General features: G+C 44.0%; 1 protein-coding gene and 1 long non-coding RNA gene across 4 annotated transcripts in view; one reads left to right on the forward strand and one right to left on the reverse strand.

Moving 5' to 3' along the window:
* The window catches only part of LOC139061100 (uncharacterized), an 89,112-nt gene that overhangs the window by 53,045 nt on the left and 18,297 nt on the right, over positions 1 to 17,770 (forward strand). The window contains exons 2-3 of one of the 2 annotated variants that reach the window (XR_011515170.1): positions 11,577 to 11,667; positions 11,742 to 12,573. The exons of the other annotated variant lie outside the window; for it this stretch is intronic. This is a non-coding gene — a long non-coding RNA (uncharacterized lncRNA). Of the gene's footprint in view, positions 1 to 11,576; positions 11,668 to 11,741; positions 12,574 to 17,770 lie in introns of those variants that run through there. 2 annotated transcript variants of the gene reach the window in all.
* The window catches only part of LOC139061099 (uncharacterized), a 31,643-nt gene continuing 25,322 nt past the window's right edge, over positions 11,450 to 17,770 (reverse strand). For both annotated transcript variants that reach the window (XM_070540629.1, XM_070540628.1), the window contains 2 exons: positions 14,610 to 14,660; positions 11,450 to 11,649 (listed from right to left, as the gene is read on the reverse strand). In XM_070540629.1, coding sequence (XP_070396730.1) covers positions 11,602 to 11,649; positions 14,610 to 14,660 — 99 coding nt within the window. In that variant the 3' untranslated portion in view covers positions 11,450 to 11,601. The remainder of the gene's footprint in view (positions 11,650 to 14,609; positions 14,661 to 17,770) is intronic.

Consider the following 17,770-nt stretch of genomic DNA (forward strand, 5'->3'; position numbering starts at 1 on the left):
CAAGAGTCGGGCAGACTTTATGTGTTCAGAAAAGGAGGTAAAAATGTAAAATTTTGTTACATGAATTTAGGCGAGGGAAAATCGAAACGGTTCAGTAGATTGTCATGCTACGTAGAGGAGAAAAAAAATAATTATCTTTAATATATCAATGAGGCAATAGAGGAGGAATGAATAGAATAATATGGTCATCAATGAAATCGGTTTGATTCAATAAGAAATTTTTCTAAGGCGAAGCACACATTCCTGTGTGAGTGCCCAAGCACAGACGCTCCGAAAGACAGCAGTACCGGAGTGTTCAATGGCAGACCAAGCTGTCGCACTGTAATTTCTAATGTCATTTTCCTCATGGAGGAGAAACGCCGGCATTCCAGTAGATAGTGCTCAATCGTCTCTAATGCATTGCAAAAATGGCACAATGGGGATATTGCCAGACCAGATCGGTGCATGTAAAAATTTAGAGATGGGATTCGACAACGTAGTCTCGTTAATGTAACCTCCGTTTGTCTTGTTTTGCAAAACTGCCTGCTCCAAGGGAATTGTAAGTGGCGTAGTTCCAATGATGATTTGAGGTTCGATTGAGATGTTAAAAGGATGTATCTTCTGAACCTGGCGGACGTGATAAAGCCCGTTGTTGGAAGAAGGGGAAGCACTGGGCCGCTGATAGAAGCCTTGGCCAAGCTGTCTGCCACCTCATTCATAAATATGCCTTTGTGGCCAGGTACCCATATTAATCGTAAACTTCTCAAATGACTTGGAGTCAGTGAGTTCAAAGTTTTCATTATGTGTGTCTCGCCGGGAGCAGTAAGTGAGGTGCACAGCGACAAAGAATCTGTGATTATTACCGCCGTTGACCTGGAAGACTGTAGCTTTCGTAAAGCTAGGACAACAGCTAGGAATTCCGCTAGGTATATTGGAGTGAAGTCGGGAAGCCGAATAGAAAAAGACCAGTCCAATGATGATGAGAAGATTCCAACTCCTGCCTTTTCATCAATCTGCGAAGCATCCGTTGCTATAATTACGTTAGTGTTGAGTTGATTCAAGTGATCCTGGAGTAAGCCGTTAAGAATATGCGAGGGAAGCTGCTTTGCATTATTTGGGTATAGGTCATCATAAGTAATAACTAGTGAATTTGAGATGCTGTTTTCCGTGATTATGTCATTTATATTTACGTCTAACGGATTCAATAATGATTGCGATACAATGACTTGTGGCGTGTGAAACCGTGGCCATCTGACTCCAAAAAATTGGACTCGTTGTTTGATGAAGATGGACTGATACCTTCTTAGTGGGGATTCATAGAGCCTTATAAACGCTTGAACGGTGAGTATTTTAAACCTCATTTCAAGGGAAGGTAATCGTGCTTCCTTGTAGAGTACAGCGTTGGCTACAAACTTTGGAAGCCCCAGACATAAGCGAAGCGCTTCCCGTTCTAGCAAAACTAGTGGGCGTAGCTTGTAAGCCGCGGCGCCGGAGAATAATACACAACCGAACTCTAGTATAGGTCGAATGTACATGCGGTAAATCATTATGAGTGTGTCTCTGCGCATGCCCCATCGATAATTACTTATCCTTCGTAATATCCCCATTGCACGAGAAGCTTTTGAAGTTATATGTTCAATATGCGGATGCCAATCAAGATTACCATTATAAATAATTCCAAGGTACTTGACCTTTTCCACTTGTGGGATAGTGGAGTGACAGTATGAAAGGGATATAGTAACTGGGTCTTGTAGGGGAAAGACAAGAACGGCACACTTATTTACATTAAGGGACAAGCGAATACTGTCGAGCCATGCTTCTAGCTCGCATAAGTATTTCTGCAAGCATTCGTACAGTGACTGAATATCACTTGCTGATGCAAAAAACGCTATATCATCAGCGTAAACATACGTGCTTACATTTTGATGATGAGGAATGGAGCTGAGTAGGATGTTAAACAGCAGCGGGGACAAAACTGCCCCTTGAGGAACCCCGCGTGTTTGTCTGAATTTTCCCGATGAAATTCCGCTTTGTGCACAGTAAAACTCCCTGCCCTGCAAGAACTCTGCAGTCCACGTTACGAAGTAGTCTGGCAATCCAATATCCTGCATCCTTTCTATTAATAAAGGGTATTCCACACTATCGTATGCTTTAGAAATGTCTAACGTGACTAGGGCAGCATATTGTTTTTGGTAACGAGCCAACTGAATTCGGCTTTCTAGGTCGATATGTGCGCACCAAATGGACATCCCTGGTCGAAAGCCAATTTGGCAGGGGCTCAATAATTCTCTTGTGGTTACAAACTGAACCATACGTGCGTTTAATAATCTTTCTATTAATTTTACGAAATTTGATGTTAGAGAAATAGGCCGAATATTGTCTAGGACAAACCCTTTGGTTTGGTCTTTCAGCAGAGGAATCACCTTCGCAATTCTCCACAGAGGAGGGAACCATGCATATTTTACTGAGTAATTTATGGTATCAAACAAGCCGTTAGGAGCGACTTCAAAGAGAAGTTTAATCATCTTGGTAGTGACTCCATCGTGACCTGGGGCTGCAGCTGGTAAACAGGAAACGGCTTGGGACAATTCTGACATGTAAAACTCTTGGAAATCTTCTGAAGTGCCCTGCGCGTAAGGAGAGAAGGGAAGAGAGGTAGCGAAGCGGGTCTCTAACCCTTGCGCGATAACATTTAGAGAGTCAGCTTTCTCACTTGTGGTTAAAACTACCGACTCCCAGTTGAAGGGGCGTGGAATCATTTTTTGGGATCTTAAAAACCGAAATAATGCACGCTTATTATTTGCTTTCGAAAGGAATTCGAAATGTCGGACATTGTAAGCGTCTTTTGCCTTACCTACCGTTCTTTTAAATGTTCCAGCAATTAATTTAAAGTTTTTCCAGTTTTTCGGAGATTGGTTATGCATGAGTTGTTTCCATGCAGCCTTGCGTCGCTTGTAGTCCCGCGAGCAATCGTCATTCCACCAATTTGTAGAAGCAGTGTTTTTACATGCCTTTAACTGGAACTCTGATCTTTTGCGCGAAGTATCAATGATGCAGCAAATATCCTCGGCTTGCAATGGAGAATTTTCCATTGATTTGAAAGTAGTCCGCAGGCAATTTTTAAATGTACGGTAATCCACAAAAGAGTGGATTCGAGCCTGCACGGTGGACTGCGGAACTACCACTTCAAACACAACAGGCAAATGATCGCTTGTCGTCCCGACATTCACCGTTTCCCATGCGGATGTGGGAATACCTGGACCTGAAATGTAAGATCCAGCACAGATATGAACTGTCCGCGAAGAAACGTAACTGATCCCGAATTTTGACACGAAAAGTTATTTGTGATTGCCCAGTCCCATAGACGCTTTCCGCACGAGTCTGTCCTGGATCCCCATGATGCATGATGAGAGTTGAAGTCACCTGCTAAAATTATATCTTTACCGCATTTCGCCATAACCGAGTCTAGTGGGTGTGTATCCTGCACACCCGAGGGAAAGTATATATTGACTAATGAAAAAGGCCTACTGCCAGGGAGAGTAATTTCTACTGCTAGAATTTCACATTCTGGAGACATCAGCTGGAATGATATATTTGCCCTGTGGCAAAACTTGCTTGAGACCATAATTATCAGTCCCCCACCTCTAGATGGGCGATCTAGGCGAAAGGACCTAAAATTGCGCAGAGAAAATTGTTTTTCAGGGGATAACCAGGTTTCTTGCAGTAAAATTACATCTGGAGAAATTTGAGACGATAGAACGTTTAAATCTGTAGAAGCAGCGAATACTGATCTGCAGTTCCACTGCAATACCCTCATCTACCTTTCAGTGATGAGAGCACCGCAGAGGCCACAGCCTCCTCCAATATGTTACCTTTCGGGTTGACTTCAGGGAGGATTTTCTTGGATTTACTAACTGAGTGGGAAGTGGTAGCCTCAAGGGGAGAACACCTCCTTTTATGTGCCCTCACGTCAATTTCCATGTTTGAGGTATCTGGATGATCAGGGTTGTCTGGGCTATTAGTTGCCTTGCTTGAGGTACCTGCGGCAGACCTGACGTGCTCTATATGGGTTGCGGACGCAATTGCTCCATTTTCCTGAGAGTGGGTTAAACAAGCATTCATGTCAGAGCATGATGGCAGGGCAGGAACACTCGGTAATAATTTTTCTAACTTTGAGGTAACCAGTCCATTGAAGCATTCTGTGACGCTTTCTACTATGCGCTCCATAATTTTAGCCATAGACTTTTCAATAGCTTGTGCGATTACCTCTGACAGGCTTCCATCAACGACAGCTCGGGTTCGTGCAGTCACACTCGCATAACCATGGGCTCTTTCTTTTACCGCCGCAATTGCCTCTTGACGCGAGCAGCGCCTTTTGTCCATAACCTCCATTATTTGGACTTCTTGAGTTCTCGCAGGGCAGTTTGAGCAATCAGCTTTGTGGTCTCCACCACAGAGGCAGCAAGAGTCCGACTCGGCCGAGCAATTACTAGCGGAATGGCTCCCGCCGCAGACGCAACAACGAAGGCTGGATTTGCAACCACCCATGCTGTGACCATAGCGCCAACAATTTCGACATTGTAATGGACGCGAGGCAAGCGGGTCCACTCTGAATATTAGAGGCCAGACTTTTATCTCTGAAGGGCAAGACGTACCTGCAAACGTGGCAATTACTGACTCAGTAGGGACGCGTGTATTGTCCACCATTCTGTTGCACCGGTAAACCGCAATTACTCCAGCCGCGGAGAGCTTTTCTAGGGTCTCTGTCGGACTTAAGGAGGAGTCTACACCACGAACTATTCCCTTAGTGCAGGCAAGATGTGGGGGAATGAAGGCACTTACTTGCATCGATCCAAATGATGAGCACTTAAGTAAGTCGTACACACACGCCTGGTCTGGCGAACGGCAAACAATCCCACCTCTGCCAAACTGTCGCACATCAGTGATGTGCAAGTAGTGATGCGTTGCCGCCTGAAGTTCCGCCTGCACTGCCTTCGGGTTGTTGAGCCGGATGGCTCCTCCATGCAGAGGCACCAGCGCCACAGGAATGCTGCTCACCCCACTACGGAAGTTGTTGTTGTTGTTGTTGTCCTTAGTGGCCGTGGCACATACCCACAGTGGGGGATTGGCCAAGAATCGGGCGGTTTAATTAGGTGCCTAAAAATAATAATGATAACAAGGGAGTTAACAATTTGGGCGTGTGAGTTTAAAAGTAAACGTTTTGTGTTTGGAGAAAAAAGGAAATAATCAGATGAAAACCGGGTATAAGATAATAATAATAATAACAATAATAATTAATAAAAGATAAGAAAAAAAAACTATGGTTGGGAGGGAGAACGATCAATCTAACATGGAAATCGATTGGTTTCAATGAGGTAATTTTGCATCGCCAAGCAAACATTTCTGTTGCTGAACCCAACAATGGAGGCTCCAAAAGATAGGATCACAGGCACTGATAAAGTTAGACCAATAGAGCGAAGCGGGATTTCGAGTAGTCGTTTTCTTATAATAGAAAAACGTCTGCAAGACAACAAGAAATGGTCGATTGTCTCCGCTTCGCCACAGAATGAGCATAATGGTGAGGGGACCAGACCAGACCTGTGGAGGTAGAAGTTCAATGCAGGTATACGGCAGCGCAGCTTCGTGATGGCCACTTCAATTTTCCGTGTTCGGCAAAAATCTCTGTTCCAAGGGTGCAGGAGATGTCCGTAATCCGCAGAGTTAGTAATTGCGGAGCCTGATACTGACTGTATAATGATACTCCTGCGAAATCTAGCTGCAGTAACATAAGCAGTCAAAGGGCAGCAAGGAAGAATCGGGCCACTTATCGGTGCCTTGGCTAGAGAGTCTGCAATTTCATTATTGATTAGTCCTTTATGGCCAGGCACCCAAATCAAACGCACGCTTCTCAAGTAACCAGGTACCAATGATTGAAATGTCCTCATCACGCGAGAATCACTAGAATCAGTAAGGAATGAGCACAATGATAAAGAATCAGTGACTATCACGGCTGACGTAATTGTTGGTCCTAATTTGCGTAATGCCAGCACCACGGCCATGAATTCGGCTAAAAAAATCGGTATGAAATCTGGCAGCCGAAGAGAAAATGTCCAATCGAGAATCGGGGAAAAAATTCCTACACCTGACTTTTCTTCACATTGTGAAGCATCTGTAGCAATTATAACGTTTGTTTGAAGGTTTTTCAGGTGATCTTGTAATATACCGTCTAGAATACGGTGTGGAAGTAATTTTGCATGATTAGGAAAGATGTCATCAAATTGAATATCCGTGGCAACAGCTCTGTCGGTAATAGGAAGAACATCGCATATGCGCACGCCCAAAGAGTCAAGTAATTTTTGCACAAATATAATTTGCGGATTATGTAGTCGCGGCCAGATGACACCGAAAAACAACGCAGGTTGTGAAATAAAGACTATTTGGGGATGGCGCAGTGGTGATTCGTAAATCCTTAAGAACGTCTGCACCGTCAAAAGCCGGAACCTGCACGAAAGTGGCGGAACACGGGATTCTAGATAAAGAATAGAATTTGCAACAAATTTAGGAAGACCTAAACACAGACGTAATGCTTCTCTTTCTAAGAGGATTAGAGGATGGGACATGTAGGCTGGAGCTCCAGAGAAGAGCACGCAACCAAATTCTAATACAGGGCGAACGTACATGCGATATATCATTAGGAGTGTATCTCTTCTCAATCCTATTCGACGACTGCTCAGCCTACGCAATATGCCAATTGCACGGGTACCTTTCCCAGTCAAATGAGCTATGTGTGAGCGCCAGTTGAGAGAGGCGTTATAAATAATTCCGAGGTATTTAACAGATTCCACCTGTGGTATGTCTTGAAGGTGGTAGGACAATGAAATGTGCACTATGTCACGTATCGGAAATACGAGAACAGCACATTTGCTGGCATTAAGGGTGAAGTGACTAGCATCTAACCACCTCTCCAGATCATAAAGGTAAGTTTGCAGTCGTTGGTATAGCGTGTGGATGTCGTTTGCAGATGCAAAAAACGCAATATCATCTGCATAAACATAAGTAGTTATTTCTTGATGACAAGGTAGTGTGCTTATGAGAATATTAAAAAGTACCGGGGAAAGAACTGAGCCTTGCGGTACGCCTCTCGTTTGTTTGTGTCTAGAAGAAGAAACGCCGCTTTCGTAGCAATAGAATTCTCTTTCACCTAAGAATGACCGAATCCACGCTACTATATACCCAGGAACACCACAGGAAGTTAACCGATTGATCAATATTGTGTGCTCCACAGTGTCGTATGCTTTAGCGATATCGAGCGTCACTAAGGCAGCGTATTGCTTATGACGTCGAGCGAGTTGTATTCGGCTTTCTAAGTCGACGTGGGCATGCCAGATGGAGCAGCCAGCCCTGAAACCAATCTGACAGGGACTAAGAAGGGAATTATCATTAATAAATTTCATGATGCGACGGTGAAGAAGCCTCTCAATGAATTTTACTACGTTTGATGTAAGCGCAATGGGCCTAATGTTCTCTAATACATACCTTCCTTCTTGTTTCTTAAGCATCAATATTACCTTGGCAAGCTTCCAGTGCAACGGAATCCATGCATATTTAATTGAATAATTCACCAGGTCTAAAAGAACGCTAGGCGATTCCTGTAACAGTATTTTTAACATTGCATTTGTGACGCCATCAGGGCCAGGGGCTGAATTCGGTAAACGTAGTGAAGTCTCATGTAGTTCAGCTAAGGAAATTGGAGTAAAGTCATCCCAAGGACCTAATGTAGAATGAATAGCCGGAAGCCTGGCCGTAAATCGATTTTCTAAGCCTTCGGCAATCCCTTCTAGGGAGGCGCTCAGTTCCTGCGGGGTCAAAACAATTGAATCTAATGTTAAGGGTGTTGGTAGCACCTTTCTAGCACGAAGGAATGAAAATAAAGCACGCTTATTTTTTGAATTAGATAGATAATCGTAATGTCTAATATCGTATTCCTCTTTGGCTCGATTAACAGTACGCTTAAATACACCAGCATAAAACTGATAATTTTTCCAATTGGTCGGGCACTGATTATGCAGAAGCATTTTCCAAGCGGCCTTTCTTTTTCTATAGTCCCGCGTGCACTCATTATTCCACCAGCGACAAGCTGTGCCTTTAGCCGAAGGGATGACAAATTCAGCTTGCTTCCGGGAATCCTCTAGAATTGAGCAAATGGTTGAAGCGATTTCCTTATCATTGGCATTGGCAAGTTTCGAAACGGCAGAACGCAAGAAAGTCTTAAATTTTGTATGGTCCATAAATGTGCATGCCTGGTAATCTAAAGATTGTATTTGACAATTGATTTCAAATGACACAGGAAGATGATCGCTGTTGGTTGCTGATTCAACCGCTACCCACGACAAAACCTTGATGCCAGCGCTACAAAATGTCAAATCTAACACTGAACGGAAGGGTCCTCTAACAAACGTTACCTGTCCTGTGTTCTGACATGAAAGGTGACTATCAATGGTCCACTCCCAAAGTCGCTTACCACGCAAATCTGTTTTTTGTCCCCACGACACGTGATGTATATTAAAATCCTCCACAAACAAAATTTCTTTTCTACATGCAGCCACAGCCCTATCAAGTTGACGCGTACTTTGCACACCGCTGGGGAAATAAGCATTTATAATTGAAAATGGATGGTATCCTGGGAGACATAAATCTATGGCCAAAATTTCACAGTCACAGTCCATGATTTGAAAAGAAATTTTTGCCTTGTGACAAATCTTGCTGGAAACAAGTATCATTAATCCTCCACCTCGCGAGTCTCTATCTAATCGGAAGGACCGAAAACCTTTTAAATGAAAATTTTTCTCTGGTGAAAGCCACGTTTCTTGAAGAAGTAAGATATCTGGATTGAATTGAATAGATAGGCAATATAAATCTGTTGAAGCTGAAAATATAGAACGACAGTTCCACTGCAGCACTTTCAACTGTCCAATGGTGTTGAACGCACAGCAGCGGCAACTGCCGCCTTTAGAATACTTTCTGTAAGCACAGGAGTTGGTTGACTCTTTTTTGATTTTGGTTTCATCGTTTTTGAAATTGGGGACCCCATACGTTTGGGAGCTCGAGTGTCAAGTTCCATGTCTGTGACAATAACAGTGTCTGAATAAGAGGGCTCATCCTCACGTGTTTGGACTAGCGAAGTAGTGTCTGTGGAATAATCTGCAACTGTGGAAGGCGTCTCTACCTCGTTGCTAGGCGTTCGAGGTGTGGCGTTAGATACTGGGCACTGCATTGGTGTCCTAGTTGGCTGCATTATTTGCATCATTTGACTGGAAATGATTTGCGCTAAGCAATCAGAAAGACTTGATATCAATTTATCCATAGCTTTAGCCATTGCTTTTTCCACAGCAGAGTCAATTGCTTCTGAGAGGTTAAGATCCATGCTCGGAGTGTTGCGCGCTGTAACACCAGAGTATCCGAAGGCCCTGTCTTTGATAACTGAAATTGCATCTCTTCGGGAGCAACGACGGCGGTCGATTATTTCAAGAATTTGTATTTCTTGAGCGCGAGCTGAGCAGTTCGAATAGTCTGCTGGGTGTTCTCCCCCACAGAGGCAGCACTTTTGAGATTGAGTAGAGCAGTCACTTGAAGAATGACCATCCCCACAGGTGCGGCAACGCAAGCTAGACTTACATCCTCCTGCACTGTGCCCGAATCTCCAACAATTCTTACACTGGATTGGACGTGACGCAAGCGGCTCCACACGGAACACAAGAGGCCACACCTTTATTTCAGATGGACATGATGTGCCCACAAACGTTGCAATGACAGATTCTGTCGGAACCCTCTCGTTATTGGCTAGTCGATTGCAACGGTAGATGGCAATGACGCCTGCTGAGGATAGCTTGTCCAGGGTTTCAGTAGGACTTAATCGGGAGTCTACGCCCCGTACAAGACCCTTGGTGCACGCAAGGTGAGGCGGAATAAAAGCACTCACCGGGGTGGATGCGAATGAAGTGCATTTCAAGAGGTCTTCTACACAGGTCTGGTCGGGTGAACGACACACTATACCTCCCCGTCCGAACGCTCGCACACCAGTGATGGTCTGGAAGTGGTTAGACGTGGCCTTGAGTGCCTTCTGGACAGCCTGTGGATTCGTGATCCTGATGGAGCCTCCATCACACACGAGGGGGGGATATGCCATGATTCTCAACATATCAACTTCTTGCTTTCTGTTAATTTATGGATCTGTAATATTCATATTTCATTAATAGTAAATGCAAATTACTTTCTGTTTCCGTAGCTTCAATAGTGGCGATGCGAATTATCTGGAAGATGCTATGGTATGTTAATAGGGCGGTTTAGTGTTAATAATGAAGAAAATGTGCTTAACATGAGGGGCTCCCACTCGCAATCACGCACTCGTGTAATATCTGACACACTTCCTTTGGGGCGCAGCCAACGGTACTTGCCCCAAAAGATAAAACGCTAATCACCTAGAAATCGAGGCCCACAGGCGATAGATAGGAGATATTCTAAATAGGTCTTTCTTTGGGAGATATATTTTTTGACAAAATAAGAGGAAATAGTCCAGTGATTCTATATCGCCACATGATGCACAAAGGGTCGATGGTGCGATCCCACAAGTACTCATGCACAGATCAAGTTGCGGTATTCGACATCCTAATAATGCAATGAAAACTTCGCCTTACCGAGAGGGACAAGTCCGAACATTCCAGGGGAACGGTAGGTGTTCGTAATCCGGTGCAGCAAGAAGGCGCTCATTTTTTCTACCTAGGACTTGTCACCACCAGAATCTTGTCACCGCTAGCAAAGTAAGGCTGGGCAAAAAGAAACTCACTGGCCCACCAAGCGCTGCCTTTGCCAAGCGGTATGCCATCTGTTTAACTGTTTGTCCACAATGCCCCAGGTACACACAAAAGCAGAATTTCTTTAACACGATGTGGAATAAAAAAGTGTAGCGAACGGTGCAATAGTGAATTATTTGTACTTTATAGCGACATAAATTGGAGTGTAATAGGGAAGACGGATAGCGAAGCTCCGCGATAGTGTTTGGGAGCAAATGCCTGCTGCTGATTTCTCATGTTTTAGTGAGGCGTCCATGGGCACAACATTGTATGAGAGAAAATATCTTCATCCTTAGAATAAAAACAGGAACAGCGCAACACAGGACGAGCGAGTAAAGAGCACAGGACCTGTCCTTGTCCTGTCCTCTTTACCTGTCCTCGTCCTGTGATCTCTACTCGCTCGTCCTGTGTTGCGCTGTTCCTGTTTTTCCCCCCTCTATTGTCGCCCACTTTTAATTTCATTTCTTTCACAAGTCGACATTTCAATCAAAACTGCTAATTCAACCAATCTCGTCCTTGACGTGCTTGTCGCTTTCCTTTACGTGATTGGGACTTGTGAAAACATGACTACTTCGTTCCCCTTATCCCCGTTCCTTACATAACATTCCTAAAAACAGAAGTTGAAAGGAAAGCTATTATAGGAAATTTTATTTATAGTACAATGATATCATACAATGTACAATGCTGTACAAGCAGCTGCATCGAGAAGCACAACTCGTGTGCCACTGGCCTCTGGCACTCTCGCAGGCCTGCCCTTTCACCGCAGTGCCTACTACCCCATCCTGTCGGAGAAGACGCCTATGCGGTAGATGACGAATACCTGCACAAACAAAGGCCGGTATGATTGTCATTCGAACCAAATGTTCTGTGTCTGGTACAGGAAACGCTCCTCACTTCATTTTTTTTTTACAGATTTCGCACTGCTACATGTGGGAATGATCAATATATGTTCAACTACTACGGAGAGGGCCAAACCCAGCTTATTGATTAATTTAGAAGCCCAAAACGTTGTTGCGCAGATTTAATAAAATTAATAAAAGCGAAACCCATCCACCAAACAAAAAACATATGCAACAAACAAATGGTAAGAAAATAATCTGTGCTCTGAGTTAGTGTGGAGCGGCAATATTCCCAAAAGACCTGCGAATGGGACAAAAAAGAGAGCATCTGGAAGTTGTATGCCATTTAATTGGCCTCAACTACGTGATATCTCCAATGTTTTTTCTGGCTTGTGGCGAGAAGATAATAAAGATGGTACTACTATCCCGGCAGTAGAGCTCTCTCCATGCTGCCTGCATAAATAGCGTAACGTATTTCAGCAACCGTAACGGTGTGGCTAATACATAGTTAAGATATAGCACAACTCAGCAGAAATAAAGCAAGGAAGAGACTCCCAGTGAGATGCATAACGAAATTATAAAGAGTGGTGTGACAATAGTTGTGTCCAAGATATGAACATGCACATTAGGGTGATGTATGCTAACTGATACGTACTCACTGTTCCTTACGCAAGATACGCACTCACTCATACTCACGGGTAATGACACTACTAAAGCTAGGTAATCGCTCACATTCAAGTGTGCTCACACTCGTCCGCTCTGACTCAAGTTTCTAATCGCGAACACCCATGACCACCAGTACTCACACGTGTTCGTAGTCACTTTCATTCGGCTTAAGTCGCAACCGATCGCGCTCATATCGCCTTCTTTCCCACACACCAGCGCTCATTCACTAGCATGCCTACATCCAGTCACACTCGGCAAAATTCAATTCCGTTCACACTCGTATCCACACACACCCCTCGTCGCTTATTAAAGCTCCGTCTCTCTGTTATGAAATTTGTGTAGAGCGAATATGAATCAGTCCATTCGTGAATATGCCGACGTAAGCCCTGGGGCCAATGTTTCAAATGGGGACGTCTCTTCGTTAGGGCAAGAATTATGTTCCATAGCAGGATTTACATAACGCGCTCTCCCTCACCTGCAATGCAAGAGAAGGATAGGAGCCAGCTTATTCTTCGCGTAGGCATGGCTACAGTCTAGCAATGTGTGTGTATGTGTGTGTGTGTGTGTGTGTGTGTGTGTGTGTGTGTGTGCGTGCGCGCGCGCGTGTGCGTGCCTTCATGCATGCGTGCGTGAGTGCGCGCGCATACAATGATGCAATTGATGGTGGTATGTTCCGGACGACCACCAGTGGCACCTTGCTCTTCGAAAATGCAGGAGTTGTGTCGAATGAGCTCTCGATCACTTCGAAATGTGGTGAACCGGGAACTTATTGATCAGGGCACTCAGTGAGGTGCGACGTAATCTTAATACATTCACCTCACGTTTACCGCTACATCGCCCCGATATTCTTTTTTTTTCTTTTACAGTCTCAAAAATTCTGTCTTCACGAGTTTCTTGGCATCTGCAGTCGATATTAAAGCGCCAATTTGTAGCGGGTGGTGCTGCACATTGACAGAAGGTGAAATTAGGCTTTTTACACGCTCTACAATTTTGTTACGTGTGACCTTGATTGAAGACAACTTGAGGTCGGACTGTTTTGAGTATAAAATACTACGAGTTGGTTCCTAATCTCTTACAGAAAGAAAGTGATATCTGAGCGATGAGAAGCATTTCGTACGTGAGAACATAAGCGCGATGTATGCGTCCTTATCTCAATTGCTACACGATGAGCAAAACGGGAAGGGGGTGAAAGCAGGAGCCAACGTCTCGGCAAGTGGACTTGTCTTCTCCAAGAAGACGAGTCAACTTGTCAAAACATTGGCTGCTGCTTTCGCCTTGCTCTCACTTTTTACTCATTGTCTTGTATTTACATCTCCCACTTTCCCCCTCTTTTCCCTGGATTTGAACTGGTAGATTATTTTCATAAAGGATAAGAATATATGACCCCGCTGCCCAATTCTACTTCATCGTGGCTGCCTGTAAAATGAGCAAACAAGCTAAAACATCTTGCCTACGCTAGTACACATTACATGCTGCATGTACAGACATCGTCATATTTTAAAGTAGTGCGAAAGCACTAGGTTTGGGAGTGCGTCATTCTGAAGGGGACGGGGCAGGAGACGACGCTTGCACTGGAGAGTGCCCTCTGCTCCCTACGGGTACTTCTGCAACTATCACTGATTATGGCCGTCGCAAGGCGCTAAACTTGATTACGGTGAGTGCTCCCGTGATATAGTTAAACATGTCCAATGGAGCACATGTTGGGATGTTTGTCTCCTGTTCACTCAATACCGTTTACACGAGGATCGTCTTCCAGGCTGTCCCAATATAACCATAATTCTAAAAAAAGAAACAGACTCTTCACGGAAACATTCGAAGGGAACGAATTTTTCATTTGCAGCACTATGAGGTATAAATTAGGCTAAGCCACATTTAATCTATTATTTGTTAATGAGGGTATGGTAAATTCAGATGCTTTACCTCACTAAAGCAATAAAATTTCTGCGCTGTCATGGAAACAGCTCTTGAAGGAATATCAGCGAATAAATAATCGGGGAAATCGGCTTGTGATTTCGCTTTGTCTTTACTGTAAAACAAGAATAATATTTGTTTGAAAATACACCCATGTGAGATTTAGGTAGGTTTAAGGAAGACGAATAGAATGAAGAAATCTAGCTCAAGAGCAAGAAAAACTAATGTACACTACCTCAGTTAGCGTTCTGTATTGTTGGTGAACATGGAATGGAGCGCGATATGTCAAGCTGTCTACCACAGGGCGAGCATTACTTCGCTGCTGTCATGACCGACTGGTGCCGTAGCTCGAAAAAGTACTTACGTCAATTGCTATCTGAATGATGATATCTCCCAGCAGCAGAGTTGACCCGTTCTGCGAAAAAAAAAAAGGATGGTTGGACACTCTTCCTATGTGCAAAACGCGGTTACGATCTCTCATCAAAAATCTCCTAAACCATTAACCAATATAAAAACAGTTGTATGCGGAATTGATGCGAAAAAAAGAAAGATTCATTTCTTATCGGTTTCCCAGGTGGGCAGTGTTCAGCTTAAGTAACATATAGTTACGTGGCTACGATATTCAGTCGTTCTCGAGGTCGCAGCTTCGGTTGCCGGATGAAACCGCCGTCTTACAATAAATAGTAATAAAAAAATCCTCATTTTAGGAGCTTTTACAGCGAAGGAAACCCGGGTGTCGAAAGGTATCCAAAGCCAACATTGGAAACGTTTCTAGTAGCATTTGCATTGTTCGTGGTGTTCAAGAGCTCTGGATTGCTAAATAAACAAAGAAACTACTGCATCAATGCAAATTTTTTTGAAGACCTTACACCACCATAGCATTTTGTACGAGAATTTTCGTAACACAAATAATTATAACAGCGAAGCTGTTAGTAGAAGTGCTCAAAATTTATGGTAGTCCTTTCACAAGGTCACTGGCAGAATCAGATCAGTCACCACGTTTTCTTTAGAGGGAAATCGGTCATCTTAGGACTGATGTTCGGAAATAGATTAACATATGTGAGCGAAATAAATGTTGCTTAGAAATGCATAAACCATCGTTTTCTACCTATTTAGAGTCACTTTATACAATGCTAAGTTTCAACGATCCCATGGGAGTAGCATAATTGTGCAGAATTTTATATATGAGCAAAATGGAGTCTGTTTTATGCCATGTGTGTGTAAGGTTTAAAGAGTCTAGGTGTTTTGCTGGCTTTAGGAAGAAGTATTAAATTATCACTTGCATTCATTATTCGGGCATCATGCGAACGACAATATTTCCGCGTTATCTTTGCAGAATAAAGCAATGAACCGGTAATAAATATGCACAGGTATATGTTGACACGCTGTTGCTGACATACTGCTATCCAAATTTAATCTGTTTAGTGCATTTACACGAGATATATAAGGGCTGTGAGACCAGCGTTACGGGGCTTGAGGAGAGCGTATTGCGGACCGCGTAAGAAGTTCTCCCGTTCTCCTGAAAGCCCCAAGTTTACCTTCCTGATCAAGAAAGCAAGAACCGTTATCGGTCTACTTTTTATGTCCAGGGCAGGACGAACGCTTCCTCGTCGATGTCAAGCCCTCTGTTTCCAGAGGCGAGCACCCGCCCCTTTCCCCCTTCCACGCCTGACCTGGTGATGTGGTATTGAGCAAGATCATCGCGGATCTTTACTCACGGAACCATGTTCAAATTACATTACAGCCTGCCACTAGTTGCAGGCTCGGAGTGGCATCTCAAGCCGCCAAAAAAAAAGAACGAAAAAGAATGTGCCAACAGTACGTGGGGCTATTGCGTTCGAGTTGCAATCGCTTTAGGAAGTTCCGCCGAGTTTAAAGAGACTTCAAAGCCAGAACACACACTGACCCTTCGGCGGAGTATTTGGCCATCACGGCCCCCATGACTCTTGCGATTCCTAAACAGGGGCATATAATGCATGAGATGTGGCTCTACATTAAAGAGCATTCGGTAAATAAGCAATATTCTGAGCCTATTTAATAGCTACTACAGCACAATATATGATCCAGACATGTCAGCTCAGCCCTGTCCTGCTCCTGTCGGCCGGCTCTGTCATACGCATGTGAAAATTTTCAACTTTTCCACAGTGCCAAATTTTTTGTCGTCATCGACTGTCACTATCGTACCGACTTGATTTCCTTTTCTTTGGTACCGGTGATTTAGTTTTATAAGACTTCCAGTTATGGGCTCAATTAATTACAATGCCTGTCGCAGTCCAACACCTTTCATTATCCCGTGTTATTGCTTCTCAGCCACTATTGTTTGGCGTGGCCAAGCACAAGGTAATGGACTCGATGACAACCGCCTCGACCAAATTTCGATGAAGGCGGAATACAAGAAATGCTCCCTTCTACAGCGCATAGGCTGCACATTCGGGAAATCGAAGTGGTCAAAATTATTCTCAGCATCACAACCTCATAACCAGCTTGTGATGTAGGCACCAAATTGAACAGACCACCATCAATGTTTATCTTCGTTTATGTAGGACAATGCCTTCCAAACTTTGCTCTATTACCCATATTACCCGCCTCATGCCATGACGACTATGATTTATTGTTAAAAGTGTAACATCAAAACATGCCTGAGCTGGGTGATCCTACCTGTATCCGATTGTGCAGTGGTATTCAGTGGCGTAGCCAGAGGGTAGTAAACGCACTTCTAGACCCCCTCCCCGTCCTCGAAATTTCTGTATACCACAAGAACACGCCATTCCTATTTCGAACGTGGGTGGCATTTATTTTTTGCTGCCCTTTGTGTTGACTTTATTTCGTCAGCGCTCAGCGCCATAAACCCTAGATGCGCACGGAAGACACCTTGTGAAAGTCACGCCCTCAACTATACCAACGGCCACTTCCCAATAATTCTTTGTTGATTGGGCAAGTACACAACATAAAGAAAAATAAGGCTGCTAAAAGTACGGATAAAATAGCTCTGCTTCCTTTTATACCCCAACGGCGATATTGTCCCTTGGTTGCCTCTATTCTGTGACGGAAGTCGTCCCGGCTGAGGTGGAAAGTACCTTTTTGTGAACAAAGAAGTTTTACAGTGGAGCTTTGTATGTGTTACCCTCCCTTACGTTGTTCCATGTCCGCACCTCAAAACACCCGCGCCCTCTATGAGGAGGCAAAGCGAACCAGTTTGTGCTGACACCTGGCGTGACAAGCTAAGAAACCATACAATACATAGTTTCAAGCAATATTTACTAGCCGGCACTCTGGAGCCAATTCCTACGGGAGCTGCAATAATCGAGCATGGTAATCATGGGAAGTACATGAATTTGCCTAAGCTTCGTCGTCATGGCTTTAAATGTTTGTTCGAACTTGTAAATTCGTCATTTTCAACGAAATACTCTGCAATAAATAGGTAATAACCATGTTAAATATCATTCCGCCGGAAGCTTTCGAGCTCAGGACTCCCAGCACAGAAGCCCGACGTAGAAACCATTACGCCACGGACGCTTGCACCGA

The sequence above is a fragment of the Dermacentor albipictus genome, chromosome 6 (assembly GCF_038994185.2).
Source record: "Dermacentor albipictus isolate Rhodes 1998 colony chromosome 6, USDA_Dalb.pri_finalv2, whole genome shotgun sequence".
Lineage (NCBI taxonomy): Eukaryota > Metazoa > Arthropoda > Arachnida > Ixodida > Ixodidae > Dermacentor > Dermacentor albipictus.